This window comes from Zeus faber (genome assembly GCF_960531495.2).
Source record: "Zeus faber genome assembly, chromosome: 8".
NCBI classification, from domain to species: Eukaryota; Metazoa; Chordata; class Actinopteri; order Zeiformes; family Zeidae; genus Zeus; species Zeus faber.
In genome coordinates this window covers 5,981,141-6,001,856 of record NC_137195.1, presented here as the reverse complement: position 1 = coordinate 6,001,856, position 20,716 = coordinate 5,981,141, and the positions used below count along the sequence as shown (strand labels likewise).

General features: G+C 45.9%; 1 protein-coding gene across 2 annotated transcripts; it reads left to right on the top strand.

The window, feature by feature from the left end:
- Positions 1 to 5,000: 5,000 nt before the first annotated feature.
- Positions 5,001 to 20,716, top strand: lingo4b (leucine rich repeat and Ig domain containing 4b; the record flags this gene model as incomplete). Of its 2 annotated transcripts, none has more annotated exons than XM_080005962.1 (3): positions 5,001 to 5,101; positions 18,587 to 18,705; positions 18,897 to 20,716. In XM_080005962.1, the coding sequence occupies exon 3, from the start codon at positions 18,905 to 18,907 to the stop codon at positions 20,714 to 20,716; it is 1,812 nt and encodes a 603-aa protein (XP_079862088.1). In that variant the 5' UTR covers positions 5,001 to 5,101; positions 18,587 to 18,705; positions 18,897 to 18,904. The 2 variants fall into 2 exon arrangements, with proteins under 2 accessions (XP_079862088.1, XP_079862089.1); XM_080005963.1 differs by lacking the exon at positions 5,001 to 5,101 and adding an exon at positions 18,409 to 18,438.

Sequence of the window (20,716 nt, the reverse complement as noted above, 5' to 3'; positions counted from 1 at the left end):
TATTTGATCATATTTCAGTATGAATTTTAAATCAAAAACCTCCGTCTGGTTGCCATGCCACGCAAACACATGCATGGTGAAAAAAGGGGGAGCTCAAACGCCCTCTAAAAGTCGCACTTGTGGTGGTCCTAGTCTTCCGCGGACGCATCACTTCCTGCTTCGGAGCGCTGGAGAGCGAGAGCGGGACACTGGCCCCGAGAAGCGATCTGCAATCTGCTCGGCAGCAGCAGGAATCACAGTAAATTAAACACATCTACTGGACAATGAAAACACGGTTTTATTTGCCTTGTTTGGAGAGAAGTATTTGAGGCAGGCTTTTATTTGCCCGTGTCGACCACGCACCCGGCATCCATGAGAGGCCCGGTTTTTAATTTGACAACCGGTTTATATTTGAGGAAATACAATTTTTCTGTTGTTTCTGTTTTGCAGATTTTTACATATATTTTAATTGTATTTCATTTTTTTATGTTTTATCTCTTTTTGGCTGGCGCCGTTCTGTCAACTCCCGCTGTGGTAGCAGTCTAATTTCCACCCAGGGATTAATAAAGTTATCTTATCTTATTTATTATCACATCTTATTTTATCTCATCTTATCTTATTTTATCTTATCATATCTTATCTTATTTTATCTTATCATATCTTATCTTATCTTATCTTATCTTATCTTATCTTATCTTATCTAATCTATATCCAGTTGCAGAATGTCTGGGGCCCCAGTGGCCCTCAGACCTGAATGAACAAGCAGTGAGGGCTGCGTGGGGCCCGCTCGTCCTCCGCTCGTCCTCCGGTCGGAGTGTCGGAAGGAGCATCCTGGCTGGCAGATGCTCGCTGCTCGGCTCCGGGGAGGAGAAGGAGGGCGAGGCCGCGGCGCTCTAATCAGAGAGCCGCAGGCGGCCAGATGAGGATTAATTAAAATGGCACGTGAGGTTGAGCCCCAATCTAGCGTTTCCTGCCTGGTGCCAAGATACGGGATTCGACTGGAAATCTGCTTCTGTTTCGAGAAAACAATCTCAGCGTTGCATGGAAACACCCTGCCCCCTGCTGATTTGACTTTTCAGGAACGAAAGAGCGCAAGTGTGTGTGTGTGTGTGTGTGTGTATGTGTGTGTGTGTGCGTGTGTGTGCGGTGCGTGCGTGCAAGTGTGTAAAATATGTCTTCAAGGACACATACACACACACAAACATCTATCTATCTATCTTTCTATCTATCTATCTATCTATCTATCTATCTATCTATCTATCTATCTATCTATCTATCTATCTATCTATCTATCTATCTATCTATCTATCTATCTATCTAACTATCTATCTATCTATCTATATATCTACAGTCCAGGTAACAAACAATGTGTGTTTGAAAATAAACATGTCACCGTCAGATGAAAATACCAAACTTTATTTTCTGGGAATTATCCGCTTGTTTCCCAAACGATGATATCACAATGAAATATTCCAGTCCATCCCTCCTCTCTCTCTCTCTGTCCCTCCTCTCTCTCTCTCTCTCTCCGTCCCTCCTCTCTCTCTCTCTCTCTCTCCGTCCCTCCTCTCTCTCTCTCTCCGTCCCTCCTCTTTCTCCATCCCTCCTCTCTCTCTCTCTCCATCCCTCCTCTCTCTCTCTCTCCGTCCCTCCTCTCTCTCTCTCTCTGTCCCTCCTCTTTCTCCATCCCTCCTCTCTCTCTCTCTCCATCCCTCCTCTCTCTCTCTCTCCGTCCCTCCTCTCTCTCTCTCTCCGTCCCTCCTCTCTCTCTCTCTCCGTCCCTCCTCTTTCTCCATCCCTCCTCTCTCTCTCTCTCTCCGTCCCTCCTCTCTCTCTCTCTCCGTCCCTCCTCTCTCTCCATCCCTCCTCTCTCATAGCGTCATGATGTAATATTCCAGTCCATCCCTCTTCTCTCTCCGTCCCTCCTCTCTCATGACGTCATGATGTAATATTAAAGTCCGTCCCTCCTCTCTCTCCATCCCTCCTCTCTCTCCATCCCTCCTCTCTCTCCATTCCTCCTCTCTCTCTCCATCCCTCCTCTCTCCCTGTCCCTCCTCTCTCTCTCCATCCCTCCTCTCTCTCTCTCTCCGTCCCTCCTCTTTCTCCATCCCTCCTCTCTCTCTCTCTCTCCGTCCCTCCTCTCTCTCTCTCTCCGTCCCTCCTCTCTCTCCATCCCTCCTCTCTCATAGCGTCATGATGTAATATTCCAGTCCATCCCTCTTCTCTCTCCGTCCCTCCTCTCTCATGACGTCATGATGTAATATTAAAGTCCGTCCCTCCTCTCTCTCCATCCCTCCTCTCTCTCCATCCCTCCTCTCTCTCCATTCCTCCTCTCTCTCTCCATCCCTCCTCTCTCCCTGTCCCTCCTCTCTCTCTCCATCCCTCCTCTCTCATGATGTCATGATGTAATATTCCAGTCCATCCCTCTTCTCTCTTCATTCCTCCTCTCTCTCCGTCCCAGCACCATGCACTGTAAACATGGCTGTAAATACTGAAAGTGCGTCAAATAAACAAGGTGAACAGCTGTAAATTGGGGGTGAAACATCACATTCGAGGCAAAACCATTTCATGTTGAACGTTTAAAGCCACAAAACTGTAAAAATCCTGATTTTCGATTGTGAACGGCGTGGACGACTCATCAATTACGAGAGTTAACAAGGCGATAAATTTAATCTTACAGTTATACGTGCAGTATGGCGGGGGATTACCCAGCATGCCGTGGGGCAGGCTCATTTCTCTCAGTGCATATCTGATAATTGCAAACTAAAAATGTATGAATTTATTTCCTGCAGGATTCATTTTCCGCAGCTGTTGTGAAGGAATGAGAGGGATCGTTAAATACCCTGAGAACCAGATCCCCAATCTCCCCGAAAACCTTAGATGGAGGCCGAGCTCCTCTCCTCCACCCTCCGGTCCCCTCCCCTCTTCCCTTCCCTTCTCCCCCTTCCTCAACTCTCCTCCCCCCTCTCCCATTTCATCACCCTTCTTCTCTCATCCCCTCCTCTCCTCCTCCCCCTCTCCTCCCGCCTTATTTTCTCTTCTCTCCTCTCTCTCTCTCCCTTTCTCTCCTTCTCCTCTCCTCTCTACTCCTCCCCTCTCCCCTCATCCTCCCTCTTCTCTCATCCCTGCCTCCCCTCACCCTCTCTCCTCTCCTCCCCTCTCCTAACCTATCTGCTCCTCTCGCCTCCTACCCTCTCGTTCCCTTTCGCTTCCTCCCACCCTCCCTCCCCTCCCCATTCCTTCTCTCCATTCTCACCTCTCCTCCTCTCCTTATATCTCCTCTCTTCTCTCTTCTCCTCAACTCGCCCCCTCCCCCCCTTCTCCTCTCCTCTGTGCAGCATAAATGTCAATGTAAAGTCAAGTAAACACTTGTTCCTCCGGCTTCCTTGCCCCACCCGCCCCAACGTGAACTTCAAGTTGTTTTGAAAAGAAACGACGTCACAGAGTAAATTCTTAATGTCGGGAAAATTGCATTTTTGTGTTCCGCATCTTTCTAAGGTGCATTGTGCGTGAGAGCGGAGCGCGCTCTCTGCTCAGTGAGTGTTACTTTTCTATTATCTGCCTCAATGGACCCGGCGCGGTCACTTGAGGAGAAAAGCCACCACCTCACCAGGGGGGGAGAATGCTGCAGACATTTTCACATTCAGTCAATAATTTGGCTGAAAAGAAGAAGAATGTTAAAATAAATTAAAAAAAATAAAGAAGTTTCATTCCATCTGCTTTCCGAATACAGACTTGTGCAACTTTAAAGGCTTAGACCCAATGCAACAGAGGAAGTATCAGTAGTTATACATCTGTTTAAGTGTGAGTTGGTATATAGAATAAGATAAGATAAGATAAGATAAGACGAGATGAGATAAAATAAGATAAGAAAATACTTTATTAATCCACCATTGGTGAAATTTCGGGAAATATATTGTTTTCCCCGATAACAAATTTGTATTGTACATGATGTGGGTGCATTTTGGATACTTTGACACTTGCCATATTACTTTATATTTAGGAAAATGTAATTATGCACTTTCCCACCGGGCAAACCCCACCTCGTAAAACCTGCCAACCCAAGTGATCCGCGGGTAGGTTTGCGAGATAACTCTCCGTAGCACAAGTACATTGATAACATTTTAGTGCCATCATGCTATTAATAATAACTGCCAACTGGCTTTGTAACGAGGGACAGTTTTCCAAGAAACCTTTTGTTTGTGACGTTCATAACACAATGTGATGAGGATGAGTGAGGAATCAGCACAGGTGGTGTTCGGTGTGTTTGTGTTTGCGTGCGTGCGTGCGTGCGTGCGTGCGTGCGTGCGTGCGTGTGTGTGTGTGTGTGTGTGTTGGGTGTGTGTGTGTGTGTGTGTGTTGGGGGGATTCCTAGCCTTAATTTCTGTTGTGGTCACAGTAAGCAGCTGCTGTTCAATCCAGAGATTTGGCAGGCCCATCTGACATGCCCTCCCTTCAGAAACACACACACACACACACGCTACGTGACAGTGTACTGCCCTGGACACATGCCAGCACTCGCTCAGTATAACGGATACTAGCACACACACACACACACACACACACACACACACACACACACACACACACACACACACACGCGCGCGCGCACGCACGTCCACGCGACCGCGCAAATCCCGTCCAAGCTGACAGGCAGCTCGAGGATTTTCTCACCATATTGTCATTACCTGCGCGCCCGTGGAGCCCCTTCGGAGCCCGCTCGAACCGACGCCCCGCTGATCCCACCTGCTCCGCCGGCTCCGGGGAGCCCGCTCGCGCACGCGGCCTCAGCATCAGCACCGCCGCGGGAGCGCGCGCGGGCAAGGCGCGCTTTCCAAAGCCCCGGGACGCAGCGGGGGCGCGACGAGCCGCGTCGCCTCATCCCGGCGACCGTTCCCCGAAACAACATTTAGAGGAACCGCGGGTGGCGGAGGGAGGAGGGCGGGCGGACATTCGCGGCGGCCGCACTCGAGTCCGGCGGACGCGCCACATTGCGCCCATCAGCATGAGGAGGGATGTTGTTTTCACCTTTATCACTTCCACCCAAAGAACATTTTCTGGATTTTGCGAGGGGGGGAAGGTGGAGAGACAGTCTGTGGCTTCAGTGAAACCTCCCTCCGGTACAGTAAGTTTCTCTGCTTTGTCTCTACAACGAATGCAGTTTGGTAGAAACTTTTGTTTCCAATGCGCGACTTCAGAACACCACGACTTTCAGGTTATGCTTCGCATGTGAAAGCGTAAGCTGCAAAGTAATTAAAGAAACAATATAATAAGAAACATATTTAAAAAATAAATAAATAAATAAATAAATAAATAAAAAACCCAGACGTCATTATTATTCAAAGTCATATTGGATGCGAAAGCGTTTTATTTCCGGACACACAACGAGTTCTGGACATAATAAACAGCAGCACATTTCGGATGTCCAATGCGTATGATGCAAAACAAATAGTTTAATCCAGGTGGGTTCGATCAGATATTTTTATTTTTTTTATTTTTTGGTTGTTGAGCATCTCTAAAGACGTATTTTGTTGCAGCCCCGTACCCAAACTAGATCTGTCAATCAATCCATCAATCAATCAATAGAGAAACCGCTATTGATTGATTGATGGATTGATTGACTTAATTGGTTGACTGATATTTTTGTGCCATGCCATTGTTCTGATGGCCCATTATTCTGAAACCCCAGTAGTCCGAAAAATGTCCAATTGGACATGGAAGACACCCTACCTCTAATCATCTCTAAGATTATACCATTAAACCTAAACTTAAGCATCTAAAACATTAAACCTAAACTTAACCATCCATAACATTAAACCTAAACTTAACCATCTATAACATTAAACCTAAACTTAACCATCTAAAACATTAAACCTAAACTTAACCATCTATAACATTAAACCTAAACTTAACCATCTATAACATTATACCTAAACTTAACCATCTATAACATTATACCTAAACTTAACCATCTATAACATTAAACCTAAACTTAACCATCTATAAAATTATACCTAAACTTAACCATCTATAACATTATACCTAAACTTAACCATCTATAACATTATACCTAAACTTAACCATCTATAACATTAAACCTAAACTTAACCATCTATAAAATTGTACCTAAACGTAACCATCTATAACATTAAACCTAAACTTAACCATCTATAACATTAAACCTAAACTTAACCATCTATAACATTAAACCTAATCTTAACCATCTATAACATTAAACCTAAACTTAACCATCTATAACATTAAACCTTAACTTAACCATCTATAACATTATACCTAAACTTAACCATCTATAACATTATACCTAAACTTAACCATCTATAACATTAAACCTAAACTTAACCATCTATAACATTAAACCTTAACTTAACCATCTATAACATTATACCTAAACTTAACCATCCATGACATTAAACCTAAACTTAACCATCTATAACATTAAACCTAAACGTAACCATCTATAACATTAAAACTAAACTTAACCATCTATAACATTTTACCTAAACTTAACCATCTATAACATTATACCTAAACTTAACCATCTATAACATTAAACCTAAACTTAACCATCTATAACATTAAACCTAAACTTAACCATCTATAACATTATACCTAAACTTAACCATCTATACGTTATACCTAAACTTAACTATCTATAACATTAAACCTAAACTTAACCATTTCTAACATTTTAACTAAACTTAACCATCCATAAAATTAAACCTTAACTTAACCATCTATAACATTAAACCTTAACTTAACCATTTTTAACATTATACATAAACGTAACAATCTATAACCTTATACCAAAACTTAACAATCTATAACATTAAACCTAAACTTAACCATCTATAACATTAAACCTAAAATTAACCATCTATAACATTATACCTAAACTTAACCATCTATAAAATTAAACCTAAACTTAACCATTTATAACATTATACCTAAACTTAACCATCTATAACATTAAACCTAAACTTAACCATCTATAACATTAAACCTAATCTTAACCATCTATAACATTAAACCTTAACTTAACCATCTATAACATTATACCTAAACTTAACCATCTATAACATTAAACCTAAACGTAACCATCTATAACATTAAACCTAAACTTAACCATCTATAACATTAAACCTAAACTTAACCATCTATAACATTAAACCTAAACTTAACCATCTATAACATTAAACCTAAACTTAACGATTTCTAACATTTTAACTAAACTTAATCATCTATAACATTAAACCTAAACTTAACCATTTCAACCATTTTAACTAAACTTAACCATCTATAAAATTAAACCTTAACTTAATCATCTATAACATTAATATTAAGCCTAAACTTAACCATCTATAACATTTAACCTTAACTTAACCATTTTTACGATATACATAAACTTAACCATCTATAACATTAAACCTAAACTTAACGATTTCTAACATTTTAACTAAACTTAATCATCTATAACATTAAACCTAAACTTAACCATTTCTACCATTTTAACTAAACTTAACCATCTATAAAATTAAACCTTAACTTAATCATCTATAACATTAATATTAAGCCTAAACTTAACCATCTATAACATTTAACCTTAACTTAACCATTTTTACGATATACCTGAATTTAACCATCTATAACATTAAACCTAATCTTAACCATCTATAACATTATACCTAAACTTAACCATCTATAACATTATACCTGAATTTAACCATCTATAACATTATACCTAAACTTAACCATCTATAACATTATACCTGAATTTAACCATCTATAACATTATACCTAAACTTAAACATCTATAACATTATACCTGAATTTAACCATCTATAACATTAAACCTAAACTTAACCACCTAAAACATTAAACCTAAACTTAACGATTTCTAACATTTTAACTAAACTTAATCATCTATAACATTAACCCTAAACATCTTGAACCAGACATTTTTCCGACCGTTGGTCTTTGGGAATAAAGCTCGGTCCCTGATCAGTTATGGCTCCATTCTTCTTTCCTTTCGACCTCTTGCATTCAACCCTCAAATAACCCCCCCACCCCCCCCACCCCCCCTCGTTTTACAGGAAAGCATTTTGGTTGTGGAATCCGCAAAATATCGAATGATTTAATTGTCAATCTTGGTTGAGTCTAGATTCAGTTGTTGTTTAATGTCTAACCTGCTGGGATGGCCCGGGATTAGTGTTTGGGATGGGATGGGATGTGATGGGATGGGATGGGATTGGGCGGATTGGGTGGATTGGGATGGGATGGGATGGGATGGGGTGGGATGGGATGGGTGGAGGCGAGTTAAACTCTTCCTCCTCCATAAAGAGGGCAGCCATCATAACGGCTGCACGGAGGCTCATAGATCAACATCCAGACAGAGCCGAGGATCCGCCGTTTGGAACTCTGCCAAATGGGCAATTTAATCAGAGGGCAGTTGATATGCAGGGAATGCAACGCTCTCCTTGCTTCAGCTGGAGCCTCCTACTGCTCCGAACCTGGGTGGACTTACACATGTCCCCATTCAAAAAAAACAACTTGTTTTGCTTTGTCATCGTGGCGGTTGTTACTCTGAAGTTCAACTTGTTTAATATTCTGCAGCTTGTGGAGGCCGGAGGGCTGTTGGCAGAGCCCCTTTAAAAGAAATTACAATTTTCTGTTCTGCTGCAGCCTTGTCGCCCCTCCAACCGCAGTCCTTAATACCAGGCTTTATTACGATGTGTGTGAGTGTGTGTGTGTGTGTGTGTGTGTGTGTGTGTGTGTGTGTGTGTGTGTGTGTGTGTGTGTGTGTGCGTGTGTGTGTAAAATGTGTGTATAAAAGCATATACAACATATCTTTAGGTGTGCGTTGGCGAACAATGTGTGTGCAGACGTCCCTAAAGCGCACACACACACACACACAGAATGGAACAAGTCACTAGAGCAACATAAAATTGTGCTTAAATGTCTAAAACCTATTTTTCAATTCAGAAATGATGGTGCACATTTTAAGACTCCAATCCATTGATTTCACTAACATACACACAAACACACACACACACACACACACACACACACACACACACACACACACACACACACACACACACACACATACACACACACACACACACACACACACACTCATAATTCTTTGTATGTACAAGTGGTTTAAATTTCACACATATATCTCATACATAATTCATATGTGTGTGTTTCTGAAGACCAGGACCATTCCCTGGATCTGGATCCTTTGTGCATAAACGTCATCTCTCCTGGACAGAGCGTACCATCACGCACACGAGTGTTCTTTTCAGGCCACGTGGCCATTTTAAGTTATTGTGGCCGATAAGTAGATCAGATGCTGGCGACTGGTGCAGCATTAGAGGGAAACCATGAATGAAGCAGTGAGTTCAGCCGGCCAGCGACCAAGGTCAACAATGCCTGCTCTTGAATAGAGGTACTGTAGGTCACGGAGGTTGCCGCCGGCGGCCATGTTGCTTTGTGTGGCACATTTTCTTTTGTTGGTTTTCGTCGACGTCGATGATGCTCATGCTCATTGTGTCACGTGGTTTATTTTCAGTTTGAACGTGGGATTTAGTGTGCTTGATTACTCCACGCATAGAAGACATCTGTTACCGAAGCACTACGTCACGTCAGTTGGAGATCATTGAGATAAGATAAGATAAGATAAGATAAGATAAGACACTGTAAAATAAGAAAATATAAGATAAGATAAGATACTGTAAAATAAGATAAGATAATATTATAGCAGCAAAAAAACAGTGCAGTCAAGAATGAAATACATATTAAAATGAGATCAGAAATAACACATATGTACACTAACTACCTATTCATACAGTTAACTAGTGAGCACAATATGGGCGGGTGGTAGTTAGTCTACGGTAAGTAGAAGTTACAGTATTGCAGCATTACTAATAATACATTATTAATTATATTACTAATAATGTTACAAATTATTGCCAGTGTGTTAAAAAAAACATTGACAAACCCACTTATTTCAGCTGAATATTTGTGTATTTGGCCATTTAACAGCTCTGGTTCCCATCTTGGTATTTCAGTGCAATGTGCTGCATCACGTAAACAGTGCAATTTGACAAAAACAGATGGAAGAAAAAATACCCCAAGATGCTAAATAACCCAAATATAAGAGGTACACCCCCCCCCCCCACCCCCCCAAAGCTGCACTTTTTTAAATTGTGTGTTGGGAGCAGACGGCTAAAACGAGCGCGTTTCACTTTCCTTGAAGTAACCCAAAAAAACAATTAGTGTGAACAAAATTGGGTCAGGCTGGCCCTGAAAAGTGGCTCGCCTTTCAGGAGATCAGAAGAACAAAAGCACCGGTTGTGAGCGGGAACACGCCGGCACACTGAACCAGAACCGAAAGTCTAAAAAAATCAGCATCAAATCCTGGCCCCACATCAAATGCGATCGCGGCCGACAGAGAAAGCATCGAGAAAAAATAACCAAACAGCTGAAAGTTTGCTAATCAAGTCGCCGCACGTCCGCCGTCGCGATAGTTCCCCGCCCGGACGCACGTAGTCACCACCGGGTTGAGGGTCATAGCACGGGGCGCCGCCCGCCTCCCCCGTGATTGCTCAAGGCCGCCGCCTCCCCTGCCAGGAACCGAAACACGCCAGTGGCACCGTCCCTCTGATTTTATTTTTTTTCAAACCGTCCGCGCCTGCCGTGCTCGCTCCGTGCGCGCCCCCCCCCCCCCGCCTCCACCTCCGGGCAACAGGCTCGGAAGAATGATTCACCCGCTCCGCTCCCTTGTGCCTTTGCACATCGCCGTGCAGGTGTGGTTGCGGAGCAGCCTGAGCGGATTATCAAGCGGCTCCGTAAGTGTGCCAGAGCGAGGGGGGAAAAAGCTCCCCTTGTCAGCAGAGCGAGGGGATTACGTAGGTAAAACCACAACAAATTGTAGTCGGGTGGGGGGCGGGGTGGGGGCAGGGGCGGGGTGGGGGGTTGTTGTTTTGCCATTTCCCGGAGGTCAGCCAAGCTCCGTTTCCTCTAAATCAACCCCGGTCTGAAGAGGGGGGCGGGGGAACCAAAAAATATGAATCCATTTTTCCTTCGTTTCGGTTCGATTTCGCTTGAATTTCGGGAGGTGTGGTGAACGGGCGTGTTTTTCCGAGGAACCCGGGCGAGCCCCATCGCGGTTCCAGAGCCTTCCGTCGTCAGCCCTGTTCTTGGCCCCACCTCGCTCCCGCTGGGGGGGTGGGGTGGGGGTGGGGGGTGGGGGGGAGCGAGGTGGGGCCAACAACAGCGATGAGACGACCTCATTTGCGCTGGCGTCGCATCGGCGCTGCGCTGAGACCAATTCCCTTCCCTCATTTATTTGCGCTATTATTAATATTGCAGACGGTGCACTTTGAGCCGCCTCGCGCGGCGTCTCAACTCCCTCCCCGCATCAGAATCGGGGATTACGATCTACGCGACGCCGCCCGCCTCCCGGGTACACGCCCGGTTCTTTCCAGCAGGTCGTCGTTGTGACCCACTTCCCCCCCCGCGCCCTGCCGCCCGCCACGCGCGCGCGAGAGCGGCTACACGTTCTGGTACAAGTCCTCCGGGAATTCAATCTTCTACCCTGTCTGCCACTCCCACTCCCTCCATCTCCTTCAGTCTTTTGCTGTCTCTCTCTCTCTCATTCTCTGACACACACACACACACACACACATGAACTTAGTTACTCATTCTATCATATAGTTTCACTACTACTCTCTCTCTCTCTCACTCACTCACTCACTCACTCACTCACTCACTCACTCACACTCTTTTCTTACTTCTCACTCACTCACTCACTCACAAACTTTAAAATTTTAATTTGCTTTACTGGAAATAATTCTTGCATCGCCGAAGCGCAAAAATGAAATAATGAAATCCACGGGAAAAAATGAATAAATACCAACAATAGCAACAACAGTCGTAATACTCACTCACTCGCTCACTCACTCTATTGCCAATTTGCAGACGTCCTCGGCCCGCCACAGGAACCTCTCAGGATCTGTAGGAAGGAGGCAAACACTGAAAAATATTAAAACATCAGAGGAAGGCGTCGGGGCGGAGACGCACGACGAACGCAATCACGTTTGTCACAGAGGCTCGCGGCGAAGGCGAAGGGCCAGGGCGAGGGTGCGAGGCTTCCTTTATCAGGAGCCGCCCCGCCGCGCCGCAACAACATCCACACGGGAGGTCCGCGTCCCCCTCCGCAGCTGCTTTTCCGGACCGACGGAGTTCTGTAACGGAATGAAATGTGTGACTCAGAGTTTTTTAATTATTTCTTTATTTGCTTTTTTCCATCACCGGCGCCCGCTCCCAGACGCTCCCCGGCAGAGCCGAGATGCGGCGCGGGGAGATAAACATCCTCCGCGCCCTTTTGTTTAGCTCGCTGCGCCCCCGACAGCTGCTCTGCCCATAAAGCTTTTAATAAATGCTGCTAGCAGGTGCCGGGAGTACGAGCGCGCGCGTGCACGCACACACACACACACACACGCGGAGACACACACACACATACACACACGCAGACACACACACACACACACGCAGACACACACACACACACACGCAGACACACACACACACACACACATACACACGCAGACACTTACACACACACACACACACACACACACGCAGACACACACACACACACACACACACACACGCAGACACTTACACACACACACATACACACACACACGCAGACACACACACACACACACACACACACACACACACACATACACACACACGCAGACACACACACATGCAGACACACACACACATGCAGACACAGACACATGCAGACACACACACCCACACACACACACACACACACACACACACACACGCAGACACTTACACACACACACACACACGCAGACACACACACACACACACACACACACACACACACACACGCAGACACTTACACACACACACATACACACACACACACGCAGACACACACACACACACACACACACACACACACACACATGCAGACACACACACATGCAGACACACACACACATGCAGACACAGACACATGCAGACACACACACACACACCCACACACACACACGCAGACACAATCACATACGCAGACACACACACGCACGCGCACGCACACACACACACGCAGACACACACACACACACATACGCAGACACACACACACACACATACGCAGACACACACAGGCACGCAGACACACACACGCACGCACACGCGCACGCACACACACACACACACACACACGCAGACACACACACACACACATACGCAGACACACACAGGCACGCAGACACACACACGCACGCGCACGCACACACACGTGCACTCTTGCACATAGGAGTACATGCACACACTTAGGATATAGATGATATGGGATGTAGATGTATTGTACTCTTTCTTTCTTTCTTTCTTTCTTTCTCTCTCCCTCTCTCTCGCACACACGCACGCACACACGCGCGCGCACACATACACACACACACACACACACAATCAACCTACAACCCCCCACACACACACTATAATTGTTTTCACACACCAGATAACATCCCCATTATTACAGCCGCATATTGTCCCGTTTCAACATTTAATTGAAACAATTTCAACCTCAGACACATAATCACACACAAACAAATGAATGTGCTCAAACAAACAAACTTTTATACATTTGTTTTACACTTTTCATTCTTTACTTTACACACACACACACACACACACACACCCCCCCACACACACACACACACACACACACACACACACTGCCATTTATGTCGCTGATGTGCAGTCCCAGTCTCCCTAATTGGGGATTTGAGCCAAGCTCTTGTGTTTCTTCCTCTGACTAAAGACAAAAATAGTCACAAAGTGAAGCATGACTACAACCGAGCAGCCTCCGTCAGGCGCTGTGTGGCTCGCTCTCTCTCTCTCTCGCTCTCTCTCTCTCTCTCTCTCTCTCTCTATATCCCGGGGCGTCGACTCTGGGAGGCAAATACTTGGGGGACCCTCCCGGGGGGACACCGAGGTGCAGCGGCGTAGGACATCAAACACCTGTTGAGTTCCCGCCCAAGGTTCGCGCCTTGTGCGAGCGCACGGCGGCGGCGGTGGCCGCCGAGGAGCCATCACGCCTCGCCGCGCGTCTGGAGGATAATGAATCCACAACGGAGTAGAAGGAAAGGGGAAAGGGGAGGATGCACGTGGAATTGGAAATGGCTTCCGTGCTTCTTCCTCTTTTTTTTTTTTTTTTTTTTTTTTTTCTCACGGGTTAGTTCAGGATAAGGAGACAGCTCCAGGGGCTCAGTGGAGCTGTGGTAAATATTAGATGGAAGAAGTCATTTCAAAGGCGCAGAGATCACTGAATCTGCCACTGTGTGCTCTCCGGAAGAGCGGTGGTTTTTTGACGCAACGCCGTTGGTTTTCCTGGCTGCGATGGTTTATTTGATCCCGGTGGGGAGGGGATAAACGAATCACAGTATGGAAAGGCTTTTGTTTCTCGGTGAATTACGCAATAGCTTTTGTTCTGCGTGCCCACAAACACATTTGCCAAGGGATTGTCTGAGGCAAGGTTATATCCGATTGGCTCGGTTATCGCTTGCGTCTGGCGCTGCGAGGGGCCCTGTTAGGTAAGAGCTGGCCCACCGCGCGGGGTTTTTTTGGGAGCCGTGGATATCGGCGCTGTAGGTGGGTGAGCGCGCTGTCGGACCGCCGCCTCATGTGGATGAGGCTCCGCCGTCAGCCTGTCGTCTGCCTTCGACGCTTCTCGGCGCTCAAACCCGATGAAAACTCCTTTTCCCGTTCCCGCCTCTGCGTTCCTCCTGTGATCCATATCGCAGGGATCCGCGTATTGGGAGGAAGGTGGCGATACGGAATCTGTTGGGGCGTAGATGAGATACTGTAGACACCATCCGTTATGATCTGATAGAGATCTCTGCACCACCAGGCGCTAAGCTACCAAAACGCTGCAAACGAGTCCCAAGAATAAAAAATTAAAATATTCTGGTGATAAGAATACATAAATCACAGCACGATGACCTATAAACACTAACAGGCGGCGTTGTAGTTGCACTATTTTATTTGACTCTCTGGTTTCTCCTCCGCTGTTGTAATGACTTTGTTCGTATGTTGATTATTTTGCATTTTCTTTCTTTTTCTTTTTTTTATACCGTATATTAAGGCTTTACTGTACTGGAATATAGAAATTAGACATTTAAATTGCCACTCAAGTTTTATATGTTAGGTTTCGAGTTTGAATTTTCGAATTATTTTATTTGCAATCATTTTCAAAATTGTTTCAGTTTTGCTGGTGGTATAGTTAAGTGTGTAACTGTGAAAGGTGCAAAGTCTTTTGTATAATATACAAAAGATTTTGCAGCTTGTATATTGATCAGATTTCAAGACTTTCAATACTATTGACTTTCAATACTATTGAAAGTCTTGAAATCCGATCAATATACATAGAGATGCAATACAACAACAGATATAATACTACAGTCAAGTTGGGTATTGGTACTCAATACCTTTTAGGTATCGATTGAAATAACCCAAAACCAAGTCGTATCCAAACTTCTCCAGTCAAAAAACCGCGGCCTCCACCCTTTTGGCTGCCCCCGCTGTAGTCATTCCTCCTGTACTGGCTATGTTACAGAAATGAAAGGGTCACTTTAATCTGCAGTTTGTCAGTCGGTGGTTTTAAATAAAGAGGCAGACGGACGCAGGTCTTTACTTGTCACGAGGGTCGGATCAGCGATGTGCTCGAGGAGCAGCTCCCTGAGACAAACTGTTTATTTCGGGGAGTCAGAAATAATATTTGGTCAGTTTGACCTCACAGATTGGTACGTGTTCGAGATGAGGCAAACTCTGTGACGCGCAACGGACAATGGGGTGTTGTTCCCGCTCTTGCAGCTGCATCGCGGTGAGGCCGAAAACAAAGATGGCAGCGGCAGGAATCCAAGGTTGGGATTTCTGTGGGAATTAACACTGTGTGCTGAAAATACAGGTGTGTGACTGAGGTTATGTTCTTCAGCATGCGTGTGCATATATGCTTATGTGATTACATAGCTTTAGATATATCGTTACATTATATCGTTACAGCTATTTGTTTAAAATCACACCGCCCAAATATTTCATCGTACCGTTTTGTACAGTTACTTTTGAAATATTTCAATAATTTGAACACTTTCAAGATGTATTTGTGTAAAAAACACACACAACCGAATGCCTTTTTTTTTTTCGTCATCCGCTTAGCTTAGTTGAATTTGTGGCGAAGCGTACTTTAATTTTGTTGTTGTTAATTGAAATGCCAACAGAAAATCACACTCTCATTACACCTCTTCGGCGCACGGTCCTGCCTTTTTAATGTGATGGTTAAACACGTTTGAGATGTGGAAGAGAGAGACTCATGTTCATTAAAATTAGATCAGGGGGAAGGGTACCCCCCCAACACCCCCCCTCCCCTCCATTCACTTTGCACCGTGCCATGAATACGACCAAAGGTGGCGGCGGGGAAGAAAGAAACATACTTAGCGCAATTAAACCGTAACTCAAGAGCCCTTGACAGCGACCCAAGAAGGGTGAGACGCAGATTGAAATCTTTTCGGAAATGTATTTATTCCCCCGCATTCTAATTTGACGGACGGGGGTCATCTCTTGCCGCGACCCCCCGGCCGGCATCAAGCTTTATGCCGTCCGCGGGGGCCATAGGGCAGGGGGGCCCCTGATCCCCGCGAGGCTCGGAGGGGCTTAGGAGACTGACAGCTTCGCTCCGCGTCGACGCCCACCAGCCACAGATATCATACACCTGCCCGACCCCGTCTCTCACAAGCCTCCATCGGGGGGCCTGGCGGGAGGGGGGGTAGGGGTGGTGCAGGGATCAACACGTTCAAATTGTGTAAAGCCCTTTCCGTGGGACTACACACAGAGTTCAATACACTGCGCGGCTCTGCGCGAGCAGAGGGTTGCGGTCGCGGGTCGGCGTTCCCGGCGAGGCGGGACCGGGGATGAGCGCGACCAGACGGAGCCTGCGGCTGCACCAGGTCGGACTGAGCCCAGAATAGACTTTGTTTGTTTGTACCTTTTGTCTGAACTCTGTACAAAACAAGTTCTAATTCATATCAGATTAGTAGGATAGAACTGGAGCATGTTTGGGGCAGTTTTTATTTATTTATTTATTTATAAAAAAAATGTATGCGTGGCTGGAACATTTTGGAGAAATTGCGATGTTTTTGCATGCTACCCTACTTTTGTTGCTCTGAGCATGTCACACTACAGTACATATTTTAATCACTTTCCTGTTTGTTGAAGTAGTTTGACCCAGACTTGAGCAGATTATTCTCAGAATCTCTTGCTTAGAGTGGTATTGGCAGTAATAACACTCTTTTCTTTTCGCTGGCAAATATTGCTTTTATTGTGGAGTGAAGTGAAGAAAGTCATGGAATATTGGGGTAGAGAGGGTGAGAGAGAGAGAGAGAGAGAGAGAGAGAGAGAGAGAAAGTGACATGCAGAGAATGACGGCAGGCCAGATTTGAACCTGGCTCGCTGCAAGGCATTTCACCTATATGGTGCTCTCTAGTTGAACCCCCATAACCCTTTTTTATATTCATTTGAAATGTGTCATTTGTTTTACTTCCTTTTGATGCTGAAGACTCCACTCTTAGACAGAGGGTGGTGCCTCGATTTCATTTGAGCATCTTTGAGTGATTTCAATTACTAAGTTCGACTTACTTGACTGATTTGGACATTTCCATTGGCTATTATTAAAAAAAAAACTAATGAAAACATTCTGGATTTAACAATTTTCATTTTGAGTTCACAGCGAAGTCAGAATTAGTCAGAATTAGTCGCAATTATTAACTAAATTTCAAAGTGTTATTCACCATATTTTAGAGCCAAACTCCCCATGTACTCACTCCAGGCGCCCTCCTTAAACACAGATGCCTTGCCCAAGGGAACGAACATCATCCCTCTGCGGTCTCATCTGCCCCAGTAAGGGCAGCCGAGCAGAACTCTACATCACTAATACCGCACGTGTCTTTTAGGACACTATAACATAGGCTGGGCTATAGCATAGGCCTTGACTCCTAAAAGCCTAAATCCACTTGGTAATTGCTCGAACTCTTCTGTCCTGAAAGTTAGACGGGGATAAAACGTGCCGGCTGAAGAGTGTGTGACGGGATGTATTCTTTGATAATCGGTTAAGCGGGGATTTTGTTGTCTGTGGCACGACGTGCGCCGTTCTTGTCACCGGGGACATCTGCTTTGTGATGCTCCTTTGTGTGCAACCTACAATGAGCACATCCTGGTTTGTTTGTTCGTTTATTTATTTATTTGTTTGTTTATTATTTATTCATTTTTTATCCAGATCCACGTCTGCACTTCCTGATATGTCAAGATCCCAGACGATGTTTTGGGTGTTCTCCGAAAAAGGTTGCAAACTCAAGCCTTAATCCAAACTGCATTTAGTTCTTTTTATATCAGTTTAGGTTGAGTTGTTTTCCTTCTCTCGGTAATTTCAATCTCACTCTCTGTGTGTCTCTCTCTCTCTCTCTTTGTCTCTGTCTCTCGCCGCCTGCAGGCCCGGTCTTCAGGACATTTTTAAGCACAGGACCTCCATCTCTACAGGGGACTTAACTCAAGCCTGATTCCAACCCGACTGCTTCTGGTTATGAAAATCTGCACACTCACATTGAAACGGTATGACTTTACGACTTAAAGTACGGCTTTCAGTTGATATGTGCAAGAAAATCCCAGCGGGAATTCATAATTTTTAAGGATATGTAATGTATTTCATAAAATGAATCATTCTGTCAACTTTCTGTCATTGACATTAGTGCAGTTATTATTAAAGTCATCATGACTTATGTGTGTATCTTCTCCCCAGGCAGAGGGCAAGATGTTTGTGGAGTCTGTCGTCCGATGGGGGGCATGGAGCATCCTGCTTCAGTTTGGATATGGAGTTTCAGCTGGGGGCTGCCCTCTGCGGTGTGCGTGTCGACCCGAGCCAACAGAAGTAAACTGTTCCGGAAAACATCTGACCTCTGTGCCTGAGGGCTTTTCCAGCGATGCCAGGCGTTTGGATTTATCCCGCAACAAGCTTAAGACTCTGGGCCGCAGACAATTTTCTGGACTCCTTCAGCTTCAAGAGTTGAACCTCAGTGATAATTTGATCTCCATGATTGAGGTGGAGGCTTTCCAGGGGCTGCAGAACCTCAGGACTCTGCACATTAAGAATAACCGACTTAAGATAATCCCTGTCGGGGTCTTTTCAGGCCTTCCCGGCTTGCGCTTTCTGGATCTCAGTCAGAACGAGATTCTGGTATTCCTGGATTACACCTTCAAAGAAATGGTCAACCTGCAGTTGCTGGAGGCGGGCGAGAATGACTTGGTGTTCATCTCCCAGAGGGCCTTCATCGGCCTGCAGAACCTGCAGGAATTCAATTTGGACCGCAGCAATCTCACGTCCATTCCCACTGAGGCCCTGTCCCAGCTCCAGAGCCTCACACGTCTGTGTATGCTACGCCTCACCATCTCTGCGCTGCCAAATAATGCTTTTCGCCGACTTCACCGCCTGCGCAGCCTCCAGATATCAAACTGGCCGATGCTGGACACCCTGGCCAGCAACAGTTTGATTGGTCTCAACCTCACTTCGCTGGTTATAAGCAGCTGCAACCTCAGTACAGTTCCTTATTCTGCGCTTCGCCACCTGGTTTACCTGCGCTTCCTAGACCTGTCCTACAACCCAATTACCGTCATCCAAGGTAATCTGTTGGGGGACCTGCTGAGGCTCCAGGAGTTACACCTAGCTGGGGGGGGTCTGCTACGAATAGAGCCAGGGGCCTTCAGGGGGCTGGCCTACTTCCGGATGCTCAACGTGACCTCCAATCAGCTCACCACCTTGGAGGAGAGCGCCTTTCACTCCGTGGGTAATCTTCAGGTCCTTCGGCTTGATGGAAACCCATTGGCGTGTGACTGCCGGCTTCTCTGGGTGGTCCGTCGGCGACTGCGCTTAAACTTCGACGGACGTCAACCCACTTGCTCTTCCCCCGATGTGGTGCGACAGCGAGAGTTCAAGGACTTCTCCGAGAAGGAACTCCCCAGGCTGTTCACCTGTCGGCCTGCCCGGATAACCGACCGCAGGCCGCAGGAAGCCAGGGTGGAAGAAGGCACCACTGTCCACTTCTCCTGCAAGGCAGAGGGGGACCCGGCTCCGGCCATCGCATGGATCTCATCCCATAAGTCCTTGCTGTCCTCGACAGGGCGAATAAGGGTTTTGTCGAACGGGACTCTGGAGGTACGTTTCGCCCAGGTTCAGGACAGCGGCACGTACCGTTGTGTGGCAAGCAATCCAGCCGGCAATGAGAGCCAGACCGTCGGTCTGCAGGTGAAAGGCTTCCTCCGAAACCGCACCATGCCCTTCTTCCCAGAGGAGGCGGGAGTGGAGTCCTCCTACTCTCCTACCTCCAACTCCTCCGCCCAGATGGCCAAGCCGTACCCATTTGACGCAAAGACGCTCATCATCGCCACCACCATGGGCTTCCTGTCCTTTCTCAGCTCTGTGGCCATCTGTTTTGTCTTCATGTTCTTCTGGAGCCAGAGCAAGGGCCAGATCAAGCACACAGCAACCATTGACTTTGTTCCCCGCACCTCCATGGGCGGAGGAGGGGACGGCGGGGATGGTGGCAAGTTCACCATGAAGCTCATCTGA